We start from the raw sequence: 20,285 nt of genomic DNA on the forward strand, positions 1-20,285 counted from the left end.
TGGCCTACAAATGATTTTATTTTCTGGTATCAAAATAATGATTAACACTCATTTCTTGAATGAATAAGTATATACCTATGAAGTCTAAATATGAAGAGGTATAAATATGTTTGAGATGCATGGTTTAGCACCATAATTGTTATTTTTGTTCTGAATAGTTTCAGTGAATATAAGTCAAAGAGTAATTTCTTAAATCTAAAATATGAATGGCATCTACTTTAATATTGTCTGAAAATATTTTTAGTACAGTTTATAATTTTTTTTTTAAATTTCCAATTATCTTCTCACTGTATTTCAGGAGAAATCTCTTACATGTATCAATTTAGTTTAATGTGGGTTGATGCTGACCTTGATCTTTGTTTAATCTCTTAATGTAAAAAATACAGATAAGATTAAATAAATTTAATTTGTCATTATTAACTAAAAATAATTTTGAATATATAGGTGTGTGTGTGTGTGTGTGTGTGTGTGTGTGTAGATAGAGTTTCAAGCAGGTAACTAATATATAAAGAACACATTAAAGAGAAATAGAGCCATTATATTTATCTTAATTATCTTTATCTCTTAAGGACAAAAATCTTAGTAGTTATATTTGCTTTAATACATCCCTGTAGTAATGTTGGTTATTTTGACTTTAAATTTTAATAAAAAATGAATCACCTGGGTATTTGGTATATCTGCTTCCCTTAAAAATTTTCTGTATTATATTTGCTCAGAGAGTAAAGTCACCCTGTCAGTTTCAGAATCTGAGGTCAAAGTTATTGTTTTGAGAAATAAAGGCAGATTGTTTTTTGGTCATTAGATTTATCTTGAAGGATTAATTATTTGTCAAACAGTTGTTATTCTAAAAAAAGAATTATATTGTGTACTCTTAGAGATCAGAATCATTTTCCTAACATTTATTTATTGCCATTAACACAGAAAATTATGAGTATTGTTTATTTTTGCTACAAATTAATTAAAAATTTAAAGTTAGCAACAAATGCATTGGAACAATTCATTAAAATCATTTTAATTAAATTATAAATGTATAATTGGGTCTACAGAATATTTATGTTTTATTTTTAAAGTAGTGTTTTCATTTTTAAAGTATATATGACATATCTTTCTTCATGTTAACCTTTCTTAATTGAACAGTGCAGCACTATTTGGTTTATTTGTATTGTTCCTCAAACATCACTCCCATATATCTCTGAAGTCTTATTTATCTTCTAAAACTGAAACTATGTGCCCTTTACAAATAATTCCTCAGTCTCTCTCCCTGCAACCCATGCCCCTGACTCCAGATCAACTCATTCTACTCTTTGTTTCTGTGAATTTGACTTCTCTAGATACCTGATGTGGGTGGGACAAACAGTACTTGTCCTTTTGTATTATTTTGTATAGCAGTATTTTTTTTTCTTTATTTTCCCCCCATATCAGATGGGTAACATTCCAAGGTTTAGAGGAAGGCACATCTCACCCAGTCATACACTTATGAACCAGAAAGGTCTTGTAGAAGAGCCTTCTATATCAAGATCTAATATTCATACACACACACACACACACACACACACACACACACACACACACTGCAGTGAATGTCACCATCAGGTATATTCACAAGACACTTAAAAAAACTATATAAAAAACTTTAAGAAAGATTTCTCTGATTCCCAAAAGGGTGGGGTCATGGTAGTGGTATATTTGCTGTTTTATACAAGTGTATTATGATTAATTGTCTTTTTTCCACAATTTCTCAAAAGTACTATTGTTTTTTTTCATCATCTAGTTACAAATAGATCTTTTAAAACTTCATGTATATCACTCTAAAGGAATCAAAATAGTTCTCCAAAAAGAACCCTTTTCATTGCTTCATTGAAGAACCTTTTCTCAATGTTCTTTTTCTTACCTTTTCTCATCTTTTCATAACACAGTTCATTCTACCTTGTTTTTAAAAATTCCATGAACTGTAGTTTTCTGTAAAGGCTTAAATCTCACTCTAAGTCTCTGTTGTTTCTTTCTACCTAGTATTTCAGATGCTTCTTAATTGTAATTGATATTGTCTTCCAAAGCTCTAAATTAGGGAGGGGGTAGGTTTCTTTATCTATAGGTGGTAGTCAATACAATGTTCTCAGACACAAATGGATGTTTCATTTTTGTTTTTTCTTTTAGGATTGCTATCCACTGGCACAGAATCACTCCACAGCCCTCTTACAAGAAAGAAAAATCTCCATTTGCTCCCACCACACCCAGTTATACACAACAGCAGCATTCAATGCTCTCAATTAAATTCTTGGCTCTAGTAGACATTTGAATTAGTGACTTATGGATTAAGTGACTGAAGCATTTAGAGGCTTCAGTAAGATTCTTGGACTCCAGGGCAACACAGAAGTGGCAAGAAAGAGATGAAAATTATAGTCTTGAATGTTGGGATGAAGGATAGCTCAGTGTCAACTTATCTGAAGCACCATGTTCCACTATTTCTAAGTTAAAGTTTCCTGATAAACCATGGGATATGAGGACTTTATTAGAAATTAAATAATAGTAGAAGAGTAAAATTGGTTATATTTTTATGAAAACCACATTATTGGGCTGAGATCTGGAGCTGCTAAACATGTGTCTGTGGCCACTGTTTTTATCGCTGCAGAAATAATGTTCTAAATTGAAAGAATGACTTTCATCTTTCTCCCTATCAACCCAGCACTGGTGATACAAGAGAAGTATGACATCCGACCACATAGGACTTAAAATTTCTTGGGGGAGTGTACAGTTTAAAAGAAGACAGAGAAAAAGAGAGGCAGAGGGAGAGAAAGAGAGAGATGTCAGAATTCAGATAATGATAAAGAACAAGTTTATGGTACTTTGTAATAATGGCATTAAACTCTCAGTTGTGTTGCTACAGAATGACTCAATAAACATTTAATGCAGAAGCTGCTTCATGAAAAAGACAGACACCCAGGAGTATCTGAGATGAGGGGAACATGTGCTGCTGCTGTCTTCCAGAATGCTTGGGTTTCTGGGGGAACTAGATATGATCACTGCAGCTAGAGCACTCTGCATACAAGTAGAGTGAGGGGAAAGTTAAAATAGCTCCCTCCTCTCACACCTTGCCCCTCAACCCACAGGCAGTTGTATAAATCAAACAATCATCTACTTCTCTTCTTCAAATGCCTTAATTGATTCCTCATGTACTTGAAAAAAGAAAATCCTCCAGTCTTCATGATAGCCTACTTAGCCACAATTTCTCTGGCTTCTGTTTGCCTCCTTAGGTTTATGACCTTCCTTTCTCTTCTGCTCTGCAGTCTTATTATTCTCTGCCACCTCCTAGAACCTTCCAACATTTTTTCACCCCAAGCCATTTGTAGCTTATTTATCTTTTTCCAAGAGTACTTTTGGCGGGTGGTGGGATAGGTGGTGTTTCTAAACACCTAGCTCATTACCATCCTTCAGATTTAAGTTCATATATTGCTTTCTCAGATGGTTCACTCCCAAATGACCCCTTTGTTGTCTATAACAGCCATCTATTTATTTCCTCCCATAATCTAAAATTGTCTATTGTTTATTGTACATCTTCTATAGTGTAAATTCCAGAACAACAGGGACCATATTTGTTTTCTTCCTTGTTCTCCAGAGTCTACACAGGGTTTAAGCACATAGCAGGTTGGCATACTATAAGTATTTTTTGAAACACATGAGTAAGTGAATATTTAAATAAAATAAATGCTACTAATGAATCAGGACCTTTTAAACCATAAAAAGTAGTCTAGATTTTTTCTAAGTATAATGAGAATTTAAAATTGATTATAAATGGGTGACTAAAATTATCACAGATATGTTTTAGTAAGAAAATTCTGAAAGTTATGTGAAAAGATGTTTGGAGCAGAGCAAAATTGGAAGCAGGAGGCAAGTCAGGAAGGTCCTTCATGGTCTAGGTCAGAAGAGCAAATAAGTTTAGAAGAGGGTTTCCACTGGGAAGGACAGAGATGGACCAAACCTTTCCAGTGAACTCCCAGATCAAAGTGTGTGAGGCAAGAAAGGGGCCCAAGAAATGTTCCAGTTCCTGATTGGGCAAATGAGTAGTTTTTGGTGTATTCAACTAATGAGAAAATCAGTGGAAATATCAGGCTAGCAAGAGAAGATGGAATGATAAATGAGAGGGACTTAGAGATGTCTGAGAGACCATTATTTAAAAGAAGTTTAACTGTAAAGAATGATAGAGAAGTATGTGTATAGTCTGCAGAGATACGTGGCCAGCAGAGATGACACTAACCAGCCGGACCTCCTCAATATTTCTGATGAGAATCACCTGGAGTTTTATTCAAATGTCCAAGTTCTCTTTTCCTTTCCTATAGACTCCAAGTCAGTACCATGGGATAGGCGTACAGCTAACTAATTTCCCCAAATGCTTCTTATCACCAAGAATATGTGAGAAATAATATAATCATGACATGTTTTGATATCAAAGATTATATAGAAAGAAATAACCTTGACATATGCAGGAGAGAGGTGGGGACACACAGAAAAAAAAAAGGGAAAAATAGATGGATTTGCCTCTGACAATTAGAGGGATACTCCATCTTACAATTAATTAGAAGAGAGGACAAAATGGGTAAGCACAGATTCCAATTCGTTCTTATTATGCTGTTAGAAGTCCTCATCTGATTGCTTTCTACTCTTTCAGTTAAATATATTTCAAGGGCTCACTGAAAAATTAAATGGATGAATAAGGGAGGGATGAATTTAATCAGTTATGAAAATTAATGAAATAATTATTGTTAAAAGTGAGAAAGCAAATTTTCTGAAGGAAAAGCATTTCTTGAAATGCTTGCATGGCAGGCAATGTGATATTTTTCATAATAACTGTAATGATTTGATCTACCAAGTTTTGTGTATTAATGGCAATATAGAAGCATAACATTCACCAAACTTTTATGTTTAGTGAATTAATATGAATGGCACTTTGTATACAAAAAAATGTTTTTACATTCCTTAAAATTAAATGTATTTTGACAAAACATATGATTTTTTTCAGGTATTAATGAATACATATTAGGAAAAAATTTTGTATAAAATGTAATCTTCCATCATTGTGTGTATGTGTGTGTGTGTGTGTGTGTGTGTGTGTAAAGAGAGAGAGGAGAGAGAAACTCAGTTAAAAAAGTATATGAAAACTTGGATGCTGGGAAATATTCTATTATACTATGATCTAATATTAAGACTATATCTCTAAAAATGATGTTGAATATCCCTATATCATATTACATAAATCAGCTTTATATTGATAATAAGATCCTATGGGCATTTTTAAAATGTCTTTTTTATGATATGAGAAAGTTAAAAAAATGTTTTCTTTGCTATGATTACTAGTAAGTAAAGATCAAAAGAAATGGCTTCAAGGTGTAAAATGAGGACCATATGGCCCCAGCAAGGACAGGTTTGCTATCCTGTTAGCTGTTAAACTGTCAGGTGGATTCCAAAAGAATCTGCACTGTCTCTCCCTGTGAAGTTTAGAACAGAGATTCATCCTTATGGAATAAGTTATGGGAAGTTGTATTTAAAGATTTATCACTAACTTCAATTTTAGAAGCCATTAAATGTTACTTTCAACAAACTAATATTCTCACATACTGATAATAACAGTTTTTCCAGATTCCTCTTATTCATTTTATTCAAATATAATGGAAAAACTGGGTAGTGTATGCTCACTATTATCAATTCAAAATGAATTAAAGACTTGACCTTAAGACCTGAACCATAAAACTTTTAGAAGAAAACATAGGAGAAAGCTTCATGACATTAATCTTGGCATTTTTTTTTTTTTTGGACATGGCCCCCAAAGCGCAAGCAATAAAAACAAAAATAAAAATAAGAAGTATATCAAATTAAAAACCTTCTTCATAGCAAAGAAAATAATTTTCTTTTCAAAGAATGGAAAGGATATTCATAGAATGGAGAAGAAATATTTACAAATCATATGTCCAATAATGGGTTAGTATCCATAACTTATAAGAAATTCATAAATGAAATAACAGAAATAAAACAAAAAACAAACAAGACCCCACAAATAACATGATTAAAAAATAGACAAAAGATCTGGGTACTGTGGCACACACCTGTAATCCCAGAGGCTCATGGGGATCACAAGTTCAAAGCCAGCCTCAGCAACTAAGAGTGTCCGCAAGCAAATTAGAAAGACTCTGTCTAAAAATAATTAAATATAAAATGGGCTGGGGATGTAGCTCAGGGTAAATTGCCCCTGGGTTCAATCTCTGGTACTTAAAAAAATAGATGAAAGACTTGAATAGCTATTTTCCCAAGCAAGACCTACAAATGGAAACAAGATAGATGAATAGATGCTCAACTTGACTAATCATCAGGGAAATGCAAGTCAAAACTACAATGCTGCAGCAATTTCAGTTTTGGCTATGTATCCAAAGGAAATAAAATTTACATTGAAGATATATTTGCACTCTCATATTCCTTAAGCCATTTTTACAAGTCAAGAGATGAAATATCCTAAATATCAACAACAGATAAATGGATTAAAAATGTAAAAATGTGATCAATATCTCAAATTCAGTCTTTAAAAAGAAGAAAATGCTATTGGGCATGGTGGCACATGCCTGTAATTCTAGTTACTCAGGAGGCTGAGGCACAAGGATCACAAGTTCAAGGATAGCCTGGGCAACTTTGTGAGACCTTGTTTTGAAATAAAGTAAAAAAAAAAAATAAAAGGCTCCAGACTTAGCTTAATAGTAAAATGATTGCCTAATATATGCAATGTTCTCGGTTTATTTCTTGGAACCACAAAAAATTTCATTTAAATAAATAAAAGATAACTGTGAAGTTACAGATATTGTAGTTGATTGTGTTAATTATTTTATAATGTAGATGTATGTATATCAGAATTTCATTGAGCCTATCACACCAGCAGCTCCAGAGTCAGAGGCAAATGTACTGTAAATTCAAAGCTAGCCTCAGCAATTTAGTGAGGCCCTAAACAAATTAGTGAGATTCTATCTCAAAATAAAAAAGTAAAATATATATATATATTTATGGACTGGGGATGTGACTCCATGGTTAAGCACCACTGGCTTCAATCCCTGGTACAAAAAAAAATGTTAAACACATTGAGTGCCTTAAATATACACAATTATTCTTTGTCAATAATATTAATATAGATAGAAAATAACACACACAAGCATGCAGGTGGGGGAGCTAATTTTTTCTTTTGCTTCATATTCCAATGTTTCTTGGCTTCTTTCAGTTCTTTTTCCATTTAATATGTTGATGTTTTGTTCATTACAGATTTGAGGGTGTAATTTTGATTTTCTAAAATATTGCAATATAATATTAATTTTAAAATATTGTATAAAGCATAGTTAATTGAACTTTCATGTCTCTACATATTCTCTCTCTCACACAAACACATATACACACACACGAACACACACACACATACTTTAATCTTTAAACAGACAACTTAAAGTAAAAATCAAGGACTTTCCCATAATTTAAATGTCAGCTTTTGTTACCAAACTTTGTAGCAATGAAAACAATAGAGTAGTATAGCATTAATGGAAATAGCACAATTGAGACTAGTAGAGGAGTAACTGGTTATGTAAAGATCCATAGAATTGTAAAATACTGTGCAAGCCATTGGACTGAGAAAATTCCATTGATTACATCAAGATATTTTGAATCACTAGTCCTCAAATCATTTAGTGTATAATCACAGCTAGAAGTCACAAATAGATCTGACATGCTTAGCTCACTAGTTGACAAGAGGAATGTTTTAAAAATATTAATTATATGTATATATAATAAATCAGAACAAAAAAAATAAAAGCCCTCAAATGTACACACCATCATTAAAACTGTTTGTATCTTATGTGCATAGTCAGATCTACATTGGTAAACAGTTCAAATAGCCTTGGTCTTTTTAATTACTTTCACCTGATATGAAACCTCACAAAATTCCTCTCCTCTTCACCATTTCTTCCATTGTCCTTTGTAGATGCACTGTAGTTTATCATTACATAAAAACTAGTAAGGAAACTCATGCAATTCTTGACTGGAAGAAATACCCACATAATTTAATGGACCTGACACATTCAGGATTGCATCATATTCAGGATTGCATCATATTTACATTGGGCGGCTGTCCTGGGATATACGGGAATTATTTCACTCTTAGTTTTATCCTTAACAGTATCTAGCACCATAATTGGCACTTCATATGCATTAAAGAAATATTTGTTCAAAGTAGGGGGGAATTGCTTTCTAAAGATTGGTGTGATATTTTAACTACATTGCTATTAATCTTTTTTGAAGCTTTATTTTAAATAACAAAATGAAATTGACTTTTCCTTCCTCCCTTCTCCTTTCCTTCCTTCCCTTTTTCTTTCTTCCAAAAATGGAGAGTTAGTGGAAAGATGTTGTGTGTGAGGTTTTCCCATTTCCCAAAATCTAAAACAAGCATGAATGTAGATACTTGTGAATGTTAAAGACATCTCAGATTTTCATCATTATTATCAACTAGCATGAGAATTCCTCCAAAAGAACAAGAAAAGAAAGCATAACTCTCCATCTTGAGAAATGCAAGTTTCAAAGAATGCAGTTGGGTGGGGGTGGGAGGTCATCCCCTTGGAGACAGCAAACGTGCACTTCAGAGTGCAGCATGCAAAATATAATGTGTCACCTTGCTGCTGCACTGGTGATGATCTTCAGACTGCCGGGATTCCGGATGAGCTTGTCCAGGATGCTGACAATCTGCTCAAACTTGGGTCTGTTGTTTCTGTCTTTCTGCCAGCAGTCCAGCATCAACTGATACAACGCAGCTGGGCAGTCCATGGGGGGTGGCAGGCGATAGCCCTCGTCCACAGCTTTAATTACCTGAGTAAGAAGAAAAATTTCCAAGGATCTAAGAGGTTGGACTTATTCTATTTCTTCATTTAAACTGATAAGAATATTTTAAAATTAGATTCAAAAGTTATCATTTTAAATTGCCTAAAAGGATAATAACTGATGAAGCAAATAATAAATTCTTCATGGCTGGAAACAGCACTTAAAGGAAGATCAAGTGAAAGAAGGTAAATTTAGGAAAAGTGTGTGCAAAGAGTCCTTTTAGATTAAATTAACAAATGCCAAGTGATAAGGGAAATTTGTTGTTATACAGAAATAATTACTTGATTTTATAGGTCACTATGGAAATATATGAATGCATGCAAAGAAAATTCATATACAGATTTGAGCTACACTACAGTTCAAATGGTACCTACCAAATCATAGTAACTTCCTTTTTTGAAATTTTCTTTGCAACACAATTAAGCATTTATTATTTCATTAGCATTTTTATAATATGCAAAGCAATGTTTTTTAAACTTTATTGCACTTCCCTCAATTCTTGACTTTCTGATTCTAATCACCTGTGGTAAGGGCTGATAATTTGTATAAAAACAAATATAGATTCAAATTCTCATGCCATGTTAAAGTTGCTGCTACAGAGCTGGAGTTGTGGCTCAATGATATAACCCTTGCCTGGCACATGTGAGGTACTGGGTTCAATTCTCAGCACCACATAAAAATAAATAAAATAAAGGTATTTTTAAAAAGTTGATGCTACAGAGACCACACTTTGGGATCCACTGATATAGAGAGAAATTAGATTTATCAAGAGCTCTGTAATGTTTTGAACAATCAATAAAAAAAAAAGAAAAAAAGAAAAAGAAAAAAAAGAAAAAAAGAGATGTGGGAAACTGAGGCCATTAATCCCAGTATCATTATAAAAAAAGTTTATTGGAGGAGCTACAGAAAGATTTATTTATCAAAATACATTAGAAACAATTCTACAAGTGGTAAGGAGGAAATTACTAAAAGCATTTCAGTTTGCCTTCTTTTGTATCTTTGGAATCATGCTCAAAGTTTCTGGCCGGAAAGATGTTGATCCCATGTATTAATAACATGCTCTTAGTAAGCATTAGCAAAACATAACCTATTAAAATAAAATTTCTTTAGAAAAATTATACCAAAGTAATAATAGAAAATTAAAAATTGTTCTATCTATTCAGAAACTTCAATTACTATAACTAAATTCATGTGCACATTTAATACAACATGGTATAAAATTGGTTGTTTTGGTTTGAATTTGCAAAATAAAAAAAGTAGACAAAATATTGGAATAGATGTATTAATTCAATCAAGAAAGCATTACAGGCATGTATTTTACTAATGCAAAAATGTAGCAAAATATTTCAAATACTCCATGTATGTATATTATAGATAAATTATTTATATATATTGTAATATGTACAATATAAATATATATAAATATTTTATTATATATTTATATATATTATATATTTTATATATATATGTGTGTATATATATATATATATACACACACACACACATATGGGTTTTCTTATTATCACTTATTTTATTACATTCTTGTTACAAATGTTTCACTGTCTCATTCCTAAACCCCTGCTTTAGGAAAATATATAAAGCTGTAAAAGCAATTCAATTAATATCTTTGCAAGACTTGGAAATAGTTTCATTTCTTCTAAGTATTCAATTTCAATGTCACAAACTAGGAGCCACCTGGTCTCATTATGCTCCACTTCCTTGCACAGCTTGATCTTTTAATCTGAACTCATAACTCATAAACTACAAATACACACTTACATCCTGATTGGACATCTCCCAGTATGGTCTTTCTCCATAAGACATCACCTCCCAGAGAACTATCCCATAACTCCATACATCGCTGGCTGATGTGAATTTGCGGTAGGCTATTGCTTCTGGTGATGTCCACCGGATTGGAATCTTCCCTCCCTTTGAGAATAAAATCACAAGCATGTAAATGGGTAATACATAGAACACATACACAAAACAATCAAATCCAATACAATGTGTTGTGGTATTTCTATTCTGAAATGGAACAGCAGCTTCTGATAAATATTTTGATATTCTATTTTAATATTCAAAGGAGCACACCACTTACAGCAAAATTACCTCCAAACAATTTGGGAAATTTTTGAAACCATAAAAAAAATAGAAAATCACTTAACCATTGTCATTTTATTGTAACTATGGCACGTTAATTAGTTATTTGCAACCAAATAAGCTGACGTAAAAGTAATACACTATGATTTTTCACCTCAGAACTTAAAGTGATACCACCTTTGTTGATTTAAAATATATTTATGTTAATCAAGTGATATTAGTTAAAAAATAATGAATTAATATTTATATATAATTTAGACAATGTCTTTTTACATAAATAAATATAGGTATTCATTAAATAAACTCAAAAATATAGTTAAAATGTTACTCTCTACAAATTTAAAAACTGTCCTTTTAAATGTTACTAACACAAAGAAATGATAAATGCTTGAGGAGATGGATTTTCCAGTTACACTTATTTGCTCATTACATATTGGATACATGTAATGAAATATCACACTCTCTCTTTGAGCATGCATAATTATTATACAATTTAAATTAAATATTTTATTACTAGATATAATGATCACTATCTCAGGACTTATTTCTGGAGGAAAATAATATTGCCTATATATATTGTAGGAGCTATAAAGGTCTAAATTCCAGGAATTTTCTCTCAATTTACAATATAAACTTAATAAGGATCTACTATTGTCAGCCATGTAGGAAATACTATGCTAGTTACTTCAAATGAGACAATTACAAATAATATGCTGACCCTTTTGTTTGAAAAATGTCAGGCAAAGAGGCATGATAATTACTTGCTGTGAATAAATACAAAAAAGAGCACATTTCTTTTCAAACTTGACACTGCTTTAAGTACACACTTTTCTTAAAATAGAAATTCTGGTTTAGGAGTTCTAGTGTAACCACTGTCTGCATTTCTAACAAGTTCCAGGTGATGCTGGTTCTTGTGGTCCATGGACCTTACACCGAGCAGCTATGAGGTAGTGGCAATTGTTTCGGATGCTTACATGAAATTTAGGTTTGGAGGTCTCAAAATTTCAAGTATTTCCTCTTGATTTTGACAAAAGCAGACTTACAGATGTGGCACTTAACAAAATCTAACCAGAATTCCAATGGAACCATTGGAAATACTTTCTATTCCTTAAAGAACTCAGAGAATTAACAGAAGTCAAACAAAGCTATATTCATGGTACAAAAGGAACGCACTATTTTAAAATCAGTTACAGATACTCTGATATGTTCTTAGTGACCCTTCCTTCCCTTTTACTAGAAGCAAACTACTGAAAGTATATGAATGGCAGGTTAAAAAAAGAAAAAGAATAACAGAAAATCTCTTTCCAGGCTGAAAATTCTTATCTATTTAGAAATAAAAGACAGATATTTGTCACCAATGTTCATTGTTGCAATTAAAATATATGAATTAGAATATAAAAATAAAAAATAACAGTAACCTAATGTCAGTCATGACCAAGAACCTGTTTTTTTTTTATTTTTTTTCAACCAGGATTAAAATGGAACACACCAAAGTTGTTTCATTCTTAGTCTTAAATCATTATTTTTCAGAAAGAATTGAGCATACTTCAATAAGATTTATTAAAATAACAAAATACTGAAAAGTGACCTTTTTTTAGGAAGTAGATAGCAACACCCATATTTAAGCTTGAAAAGAATCCAAGTTGTTCTGAAGACAGATGTAAGGCTATTGGAGGAGTTTCTGCTGAGGCACCATGTCCAACTCTTCCTGGAGATCTTTGCTCTCCTGAATCTCTGAACTTGCCTGGGATTTAGTATAGTGCATTCTCTAGTGTAGCATGTGGTTATAGATATAAGCAAACTATTTCCAGAAAGATTTCCAATCAGTTGCGATTTGCTTTCACCTGTGTAAATCTTATTTAAAGATCGTTTAAAACACAAAATGGGAAATACGTTTGGGAAAATGTGTGGTAAATTATTTTAATGAAAACATTACACTTTTGAATTCTTTTCTTTTCCTCACACATTTTGTAACAGTTGTAGTCTGCAGTGTGCATGCATGTGTGTGTGTGTGCGCGCACACACATACACACACATACACCCACACACTTGTTAGTATAACAGCTTCTCACTTTTTAATATAACAATTTCTTAACTCTGAGAATGCAAAGATAATCATAGATTTAAGACCCTCACCATTTCCCTAGCCAGGCATTCTGTAAATGATGCTATCTATCCCTGGGTAAATTAGAAGGATAAAAATGACTAAGGGTTATTAATTATTATTTAAGAATTTTTGTCATTTTTAATGGATTTATAATATATGTAAAACAATGAATAAAATATCTTTTCCTTAATAGAATACTCAACAAATGCTCTCTTCTTTCCTCTTTTGCAGTCCCTTCAATAGTTTGACACACATTTATTAGTGGTCTAACAAGTTTATTAAATGAGGATCTAAGGGAAAGGTCATTGTCAACTACAAACCAATATTCAAAGTTAGTAATGCTGGTTTTGTTGCTAAAAAATAAAATCATAATAAAAAGAATTTTTAAAAACTTCCTTACTTTCCACAATGATAAACATCAAGTCACCACAGCTTTAAATGAAAGCAAAATAAACCAACAGTGTACATATGTAATTTAAACTTCAAAAAACAAACTATAGAAGAAATTTCAAACCAGTAAAATCAATATGGAGTTTAATGGAAGGTGAATATTCATGTTATCACGAAGTCTTCAATTAAACAACAGTGTAGTTTTAAACTCATAATGTTCAACATTAGTAAAATGTTTTAGTAGAAGTAGATCTTGTAATAATATCCATTGTTACAAGTAAAATTAGAGTTCCCAGACTCTCATTTGAAATCCCAAGTCTATGAAAAGTTGAATATATTATAAGGCTCAAATAATTAGCATAACTCACATGAGCTTGTACTCACTTCAAAGAAAGAGAGGTCTCTATTTAAATGAGTTATCTTGGCAAATGTGCAGAGTAGCCATTCAATAAATGCTCATTCATCTTGATTGAGTCTCCTTTCTCCTGAGTACATGGTGGCTTCTTGAAAACATTTCCCCTGCCTGCCTTCGTATTACTACAAACCTTCCTACTTAAATACCTGGTAAAGGATAAACTCAGATGCAAGATTTGGGAATTTCTCCGGCAGAATCCATCACTCTCTTTTGTCTGATCCTTCCACTGCTTAAAGATCTTGCCTTTCACCTTCATTTTTGCATTCCCATAGGATAAAATAGAATGTGACTTTCTACCTGTTCTGTTTACACCTTATTTATTGTAAAGAAGTATATAATTCCTTTAAGTTGGAAACTGACTTATTATTTTATAGACAGTAGATTCTACTAAGGATTTCTGATAATTCTCAACATTTTAAATTGTTTAGTACATGTTCAGGTAACAAATTGAATCTAGTATCTCAGAATAGATGTAAACATTAAATATGAAGACGCCAATATAAATAGTAAGCAAAAGCACAACACAATTTATTTTTTAAATGTTCTTGCATTAAAACATTTTAATGGCTCAAAATAGTAGTAAGATTTACTGAGCATCATATTTTTAGTATCTCTAAAACTTTGAATCTTTGCCACATATATACAAACTCAGCATTTACACTCTGCATATGCTTTTAAGATTTTCATTTCCCTTCATAAACAATATACATTCTACATCAATGGCATCAATATTAATATTAGAGTTATTACTTTAAAACTCTAAAATCACCAAAATAATTTTTAAAGTATTTCAGTCTGTGCACATGGATACTACTGTATACCCTTGTAGAATTATTCTAATTAAAAATTTAAAGTAGACTAACAAAGTAACAGTTAAGTTCAAAGATTAGCAGCTATGTTTTTAGTCAGCAGTATTAAGCATGATGTTTGTTGCTTAATTTAATGCTATGTAGATGATATTTTAAATTAGATGTCTTATCTGTAGAATCCCAGCAGAATAATGTTATTGGGATATATAAAAATGGGTTTTTAAGCTTAAATCTTTTATATTTTATTTTCTAGCATTTAAATTATTTTTAAACTGATAGATAACATTGTTTCATTTCAAACATGATTGTCTGCAGTATACATACATTGTAGAATGATTAAATCCAGCTAATTGACAAATGTATTTCCTCACGTAGTTCTCATTTTTGTGGTGAAATATTTTTGCAATTATTTGAACATACAGTATATAGTCATTTAGTATAGTCACTTTGTGTGTAAATGGATCTGTGGAAATTTATTCCTAACTGTAATTATGCATAATTTTAGCAATATCTCCCTATCCCCCACACACAGAATCTGGGAGCCAACATTCTACTCTACTTTTATGAGGTAAAAAAAATCATATATTTTTAACTCACATAAAATCATTACAATAGTACATATTATTGGGATGATACAATTCTTCAATACATGTATGCATTGTGGAATGTTTAAATCAGATTAAACATTTTATCTCCTCCAATATTCATTGTTGCTTATGGTCAAAACTTTTAAATCCTTTATTCTAGCTTTTTAAAAATGTGGCAAACACTGACCTGCATAGGATCCAGACTCACAGTAGGCCCGGGTCCATCCCCTCACCTGCAGACATTGGCTGGAGCTCAGGCTCCAGCACAGGACTGACTCTTCTGACCAGCAGACCATCATGGGAGCTCAGGCCTGGCTCAGATCTGCCACACCAACATACATGGGACCCAGGCCCAGGGTAGGTCTAAGTTTGCTACTCCCCACAACCTGGGAACCCAAGCCTAACCCACTTCTATCTTGGGACACTGCAGACATTACCATATCCTTCCCCACACAGTAGCCACTACCTTTTTAACAATAGACAGGGCCTATAAGCAGTTGCATCTCCGAGAAGGCATCCTGAAGACAGTGTAAGGCCCACCCTTTCAGCCCCATCTCTGTAAGATATTGCATCCATCTTGGGGCACCTCCACTATTATCTTGAGTTATCTCGGCTATTACCTCCACCACCTTTAGTTACAGTAGCATACATTGAGGGATGCCAGCAGGGTCTGGAAGCCCAACATCAAGGTGAGTTACAGACAATCTGCATGGGTACTACAAGAATATAGGGTAGAAACTGTAATATCTCAGATCCTCACTGCAAGAAAGGAAGACACATGGACAACATATAAAAACAAGGGAGGAAGGTGCCCTAAACAAACCAGGACATTATAATAACAGAACCATTGACAACGAAGTTGATTAAATGTTAGAGAAGGAGTTCAGAAGATTCATAATTAAAATGAGCTGTGAATTAAAGAATGACCTAAATGAGCAAATATAGGCAAAAATTAATCACTCCAACAAAAAAAAAATAAGAGAGCAAATACAGGTAGCAAAAGATTACTTTAAGAAAGAGATAGAGACTCTGAAAAACAAAATCCAGTCAGAAATCCTTGCAATGAAGAAAACAATAAGCCAAATAAAAAACTTAATAGAAAGCATAACCAACAGACTAGATCACTTGGAAGAAAGAATGTCAGGTAATGAAAACAAAGTATACAATCTGGAAAATAAAGTTGACCACACAGTGAAGATAGTAAGAAATCATGAATAGAAAATCCAAGAATTATGGGAAAGCATCAAAAGACCAAATCTAAGAGTTATTGGAATAGAGGAAGGCATAGAGTTTGAAACCAAAGGAATGTATAAACTTTTTAATGAGATAATATCAGAAAATTTCCCAAGCATGAAGAACGAATTGGAAAACCAAATACAAGAGGCTTACAGGACACCAAATATACAAAATTACAACAGATTTACACCTAGGCACATTATAACAAAAATGTCTAACATAAAAACAAGGATAGAATCTTAAAAGCTGCAAGAGAGAGGAATCAGATCACATATGGGGGAGACCAATTCCTATCTCAGCAGATTTTCAACTCAGACCATCAAAGCCAGGAAAGCATGGACAACATATACCAAGCTCTGAAAAATAAATGGATATCAACCAAGAATCTTATATACAGCAAAATTAAGCTTTAGATTTGATGATGAAATAAAAACCTTACATGATAAACAAAAGTTAAAAGAATTTAAAACTAAAAAGCCTGCACTACAGACTATCCTCTGCAAAATATTTCACAAAGTGGAAATGAAAAACAACGATGAAAATCAGTAGAGCAAGGTATTACATTAAAGGGAAAAACTAATCAGAGGAGAAACCAAGTCAAGTTAAATACCAAAAATAGACAAAAAATGGCTGGGAAGACAAATCATGTCTCTATAATAACCCTGAATGTCAATGGCCTAAATTCACCAATCAGAAGACATAGACTAGAAAATTGGATTAAAAAAAAAAAGAAAAAAAAAGATCCGACAATATGCTGCCTCCACAAGACTCATCTCATAGGAAAAGATATCTACAGACTGAAGGTAAAAGGTTGGGAAAAACCATACCACTCAGATGGACTGGGGAAGCAAGCAGGGGTTTCCATCCTCATATCAAATAATGTAGACTTCAAGCTAAAGTTATTCAAAAGGGATAAAGAAAGGCACCACAAAAATGTGCTGTTCATTTTTATTATATATAATCACTCTAATGTAAAATAGGATGCCAGAACATTTTGTTCCTATGTAACTGTAACTTAGTACCCACTTATCAGGCTTTCCCAATCCCTCACCATCTCCTCACACACCAACTTCTGGTAACCACCACTCTACTCTCAACGTTTATGAAATCAGCTCTTTTAGATTCCACATGTGAGTGGTATTTGTGTTTGTATGCTTGATTTATTTCACCTCACATAATGTTCTCCAGGTTCTTCCATGCTGTCATTAATGACAGAACTTCATTCTTTTTATAGCAGAATAGTATTCCACTGTACAAATATATTTCACATCTTCTTTTTACATTCATATACTGACACACCAACCCTGGTTTATATTGGGGTCATGGCTGCCTTCCCACTCCCATTTTTTGTACTTATTAGGTACCTAGAGAACAAAGCTTCTCTAGAGAATCAGTGTTAACTTTTCAGACCAGATTATTCCTAAACTGGGGGCTTCATGAACATTGCCAAATGTTTACTGCAACCCTGGATTTTCTTATCTATATTTTATTTCTAATCTCCAGTTGTGGCAACTAAAACTGCCTAAAGACAATATCAAATCTCCTGGGGAAGAAAAGCATCCTTATTTGAGAGGTACTATTTTAGATGGGATGGGATGAGTCTTGATCAGCAAAAGGAAATAGTCCAAATGAGGTTCAGGATTTATCTGTGTTTTTAAATAAACTAAGTGAAATGATAATTTGTCATCATCATATTTCTAGGGATATTTTTATCCCTTTCTGTACTTTAACTTCAGTAAAAGCCAAGCAAGAATTCAATTTGCCATGGTTAATCTTCTAACATCTTAATTTTGATAACATAAGCATTCCTTCTGTTTTTTCTCTTTATTATTATTTTTTTCTTTTCTCTTTTTACTTTCCTTCCATTTATTCTCTCCTCCTTTTCTCCCCAGATTTTTATTGACCCCTCCTTTTTGAAATGGGGATTTTATATTGTTAGTGAAGATTAAATTAATGTTATAATTTAAGCAACTATTTCATAGTCAGAGCCATTATTGACTATCACTTTATTGAGATAATGAGTGTTTACAGCAAGCACAAACACTATCTGTAGCTGCAAATGCATCAATAGTATTGGCATAGAGAGATATTGGATGAGTACTTGAGGGTCCTATTTGGTTGTGAAATATGGGTGAAAAAGCTGTATACCTTAAATTTTAAATTAGGCACACTGTACAATAAAGCTCTCTGCACTCAGACTGAGCATTTTTTTTTTTTTAGGTCTGAGACTAACAGACTACAATAAGTTCAATATTCAGAAGTCTGACTACCAAATTTTCTGCAAATAACTCATGATGGAACATATTTACTATTCTGCTTCTGATTCTGAACTTCCAAATTCCTCTTCCTCCCCCACCACCTACCTCAAAAAAGTCAAGTTCATATCACTTAGTTGTTTCTGTTTTTGTCTCTATGTTCCGAAATTACTTTTCTGGTATATATATGAAACATCAAAAAAAAAAAAAGAAAAAAAGAAAGAAAGAAAGAAAGCTAAATGCTTTTCAGTTACTGCAAACAGCTCTTTCAACGAGGCATGCAAAAATTTGGATTTAATAAGATAATATGATGTCATTATTTGGCATATGTCTTTTCTAGTGCAGTAAAATCATTTGGTTTTCTTGTAAATTTTTTGATGAATCTAAACTTTGGAATTAGTTGGTAATTTAAACTTTTGTAGATAAAACACTACCAAATACTTAGTATATTTTACTATAAAATAATTGATTAAGGTGTATGTTTTCCATATTAAAGCAGATTTTAAAATTACACATTTACTTGAATGCTCTCTACGTCCACATGTAAGCTCCCCAGATATTTATGTATTTGAGAAAAGTTTCCAATGGCTTGGAGTCATCCCAGAATCACAGCATATGGAGTGTATCTAAAACCTCAATTGCAGAGGGACCTCCAATTCAAACATAACATAATCAAAATTTATATGTCAAAATATACTATACTGTCATCTATACCTAAAAACACTAAGAAAAATATTAATGTTTGCTGCCTATATTTGCAAGGCCAAACCTAGAGCTGGTTCCTCCCAACATTCATGTGTGGGTAACTAAGTAATGTGGGATAGAGACAAATGGGGAGATTTAGTTATTTATTTCATTTGAATTCTTAAGATTACTAGGAATCAGAAGTCTTGATTTCTGGGACCACCCTTGCCACTCCAACTTAATTTTAGCCAGGTTGCTTAAGCTTCTTATGCAACTATTTTTTTTATTCATAAACTAAGGCCAGTCAGGAATATAAAATTAGACTATATGCTAATATTAATCCATTTCTTACAAGAGAGAGAGAGAGAGAGAGAGAGAGAGAGAGAGAGAATTTTTTAATATGTATTTTTTTAGTTTTCAGCGGACACAACATCTTTGTTTGTATGTGGTGCTGAGGATCGAACCTGGGCCGCACACATACCAGGCGAGCATGCTACTGCTTGAGCCACATCCCCAGCCCATATTAATCCATTTTTAACAGCTAAACAACTTGAATGTCATATAAATCTTAGCTCTTTCCCCCTAATATTTTTACATTAAACCTACATGAATATCAAGAAAGCTGACATTTTCAGGGTTAACTATCTGGGCCTCCTAAAGATGGACTAACTTTGGACTAACAGCATATCTACTTTTATATTGTATCTGGTTTAAATCCTATAAATTCTTACAGAAGAATTAAAGGAGATGAATAAAGGCTGTAAGCAAAAATTGTAATGGTTCTTTGGGTAGAAGAATTATATAGTTGCTAAA

At 32.6% G+C, this 20,285-nt stretch overlaps 1 protein-coding gene across 2 annotated transcripts in view; it reads right to left on the bottom strand.

Annotated features, from left to right (window-relative positions):
- Nucleotides 1–20,285, bottom strand: part of Epha3 (EPH receptor A3) — a 336,639-nt gene that overhangs the window by 12,340 nt on the left and 304,014 nt on the right. For both annotated transcript variants that reach the window (XM_021732341.3, XM_005334163.3), the window contains exons 14-15: nt 10,669–10,818; nt 8,684–8,877 (exon numbers count right to left, since the gene is read on the bottom strand). In XM_021732341.3, coding sequence (XP_021588016.1) covers nt 8,684–8,877; nt 10,669–10,818 — 344 coding nt within the window. The remainder of the gene's footprint in view (nt 1–8,683; nt 8,878–10,668; nt 10,819–20,285) is intronic.

The sequence above is a fragment of the Ictidomys tridecemlineatus genome, chromosome 3 (assembly GCF_052094955.1).
Source record: "Ictidomys tridecemlineatus isolate mIctTri1 chromosome 3, mIctTri1.hap1, whole genome shotgun sequence".
NCBI classification, from domain to species: domain Eukaryota; kingdom Metazoa; phylum Chordata; class Mammalia; order Rodentia; family Sciuridae; genus Ictidomys; species Ictidomys tridecemlineatus.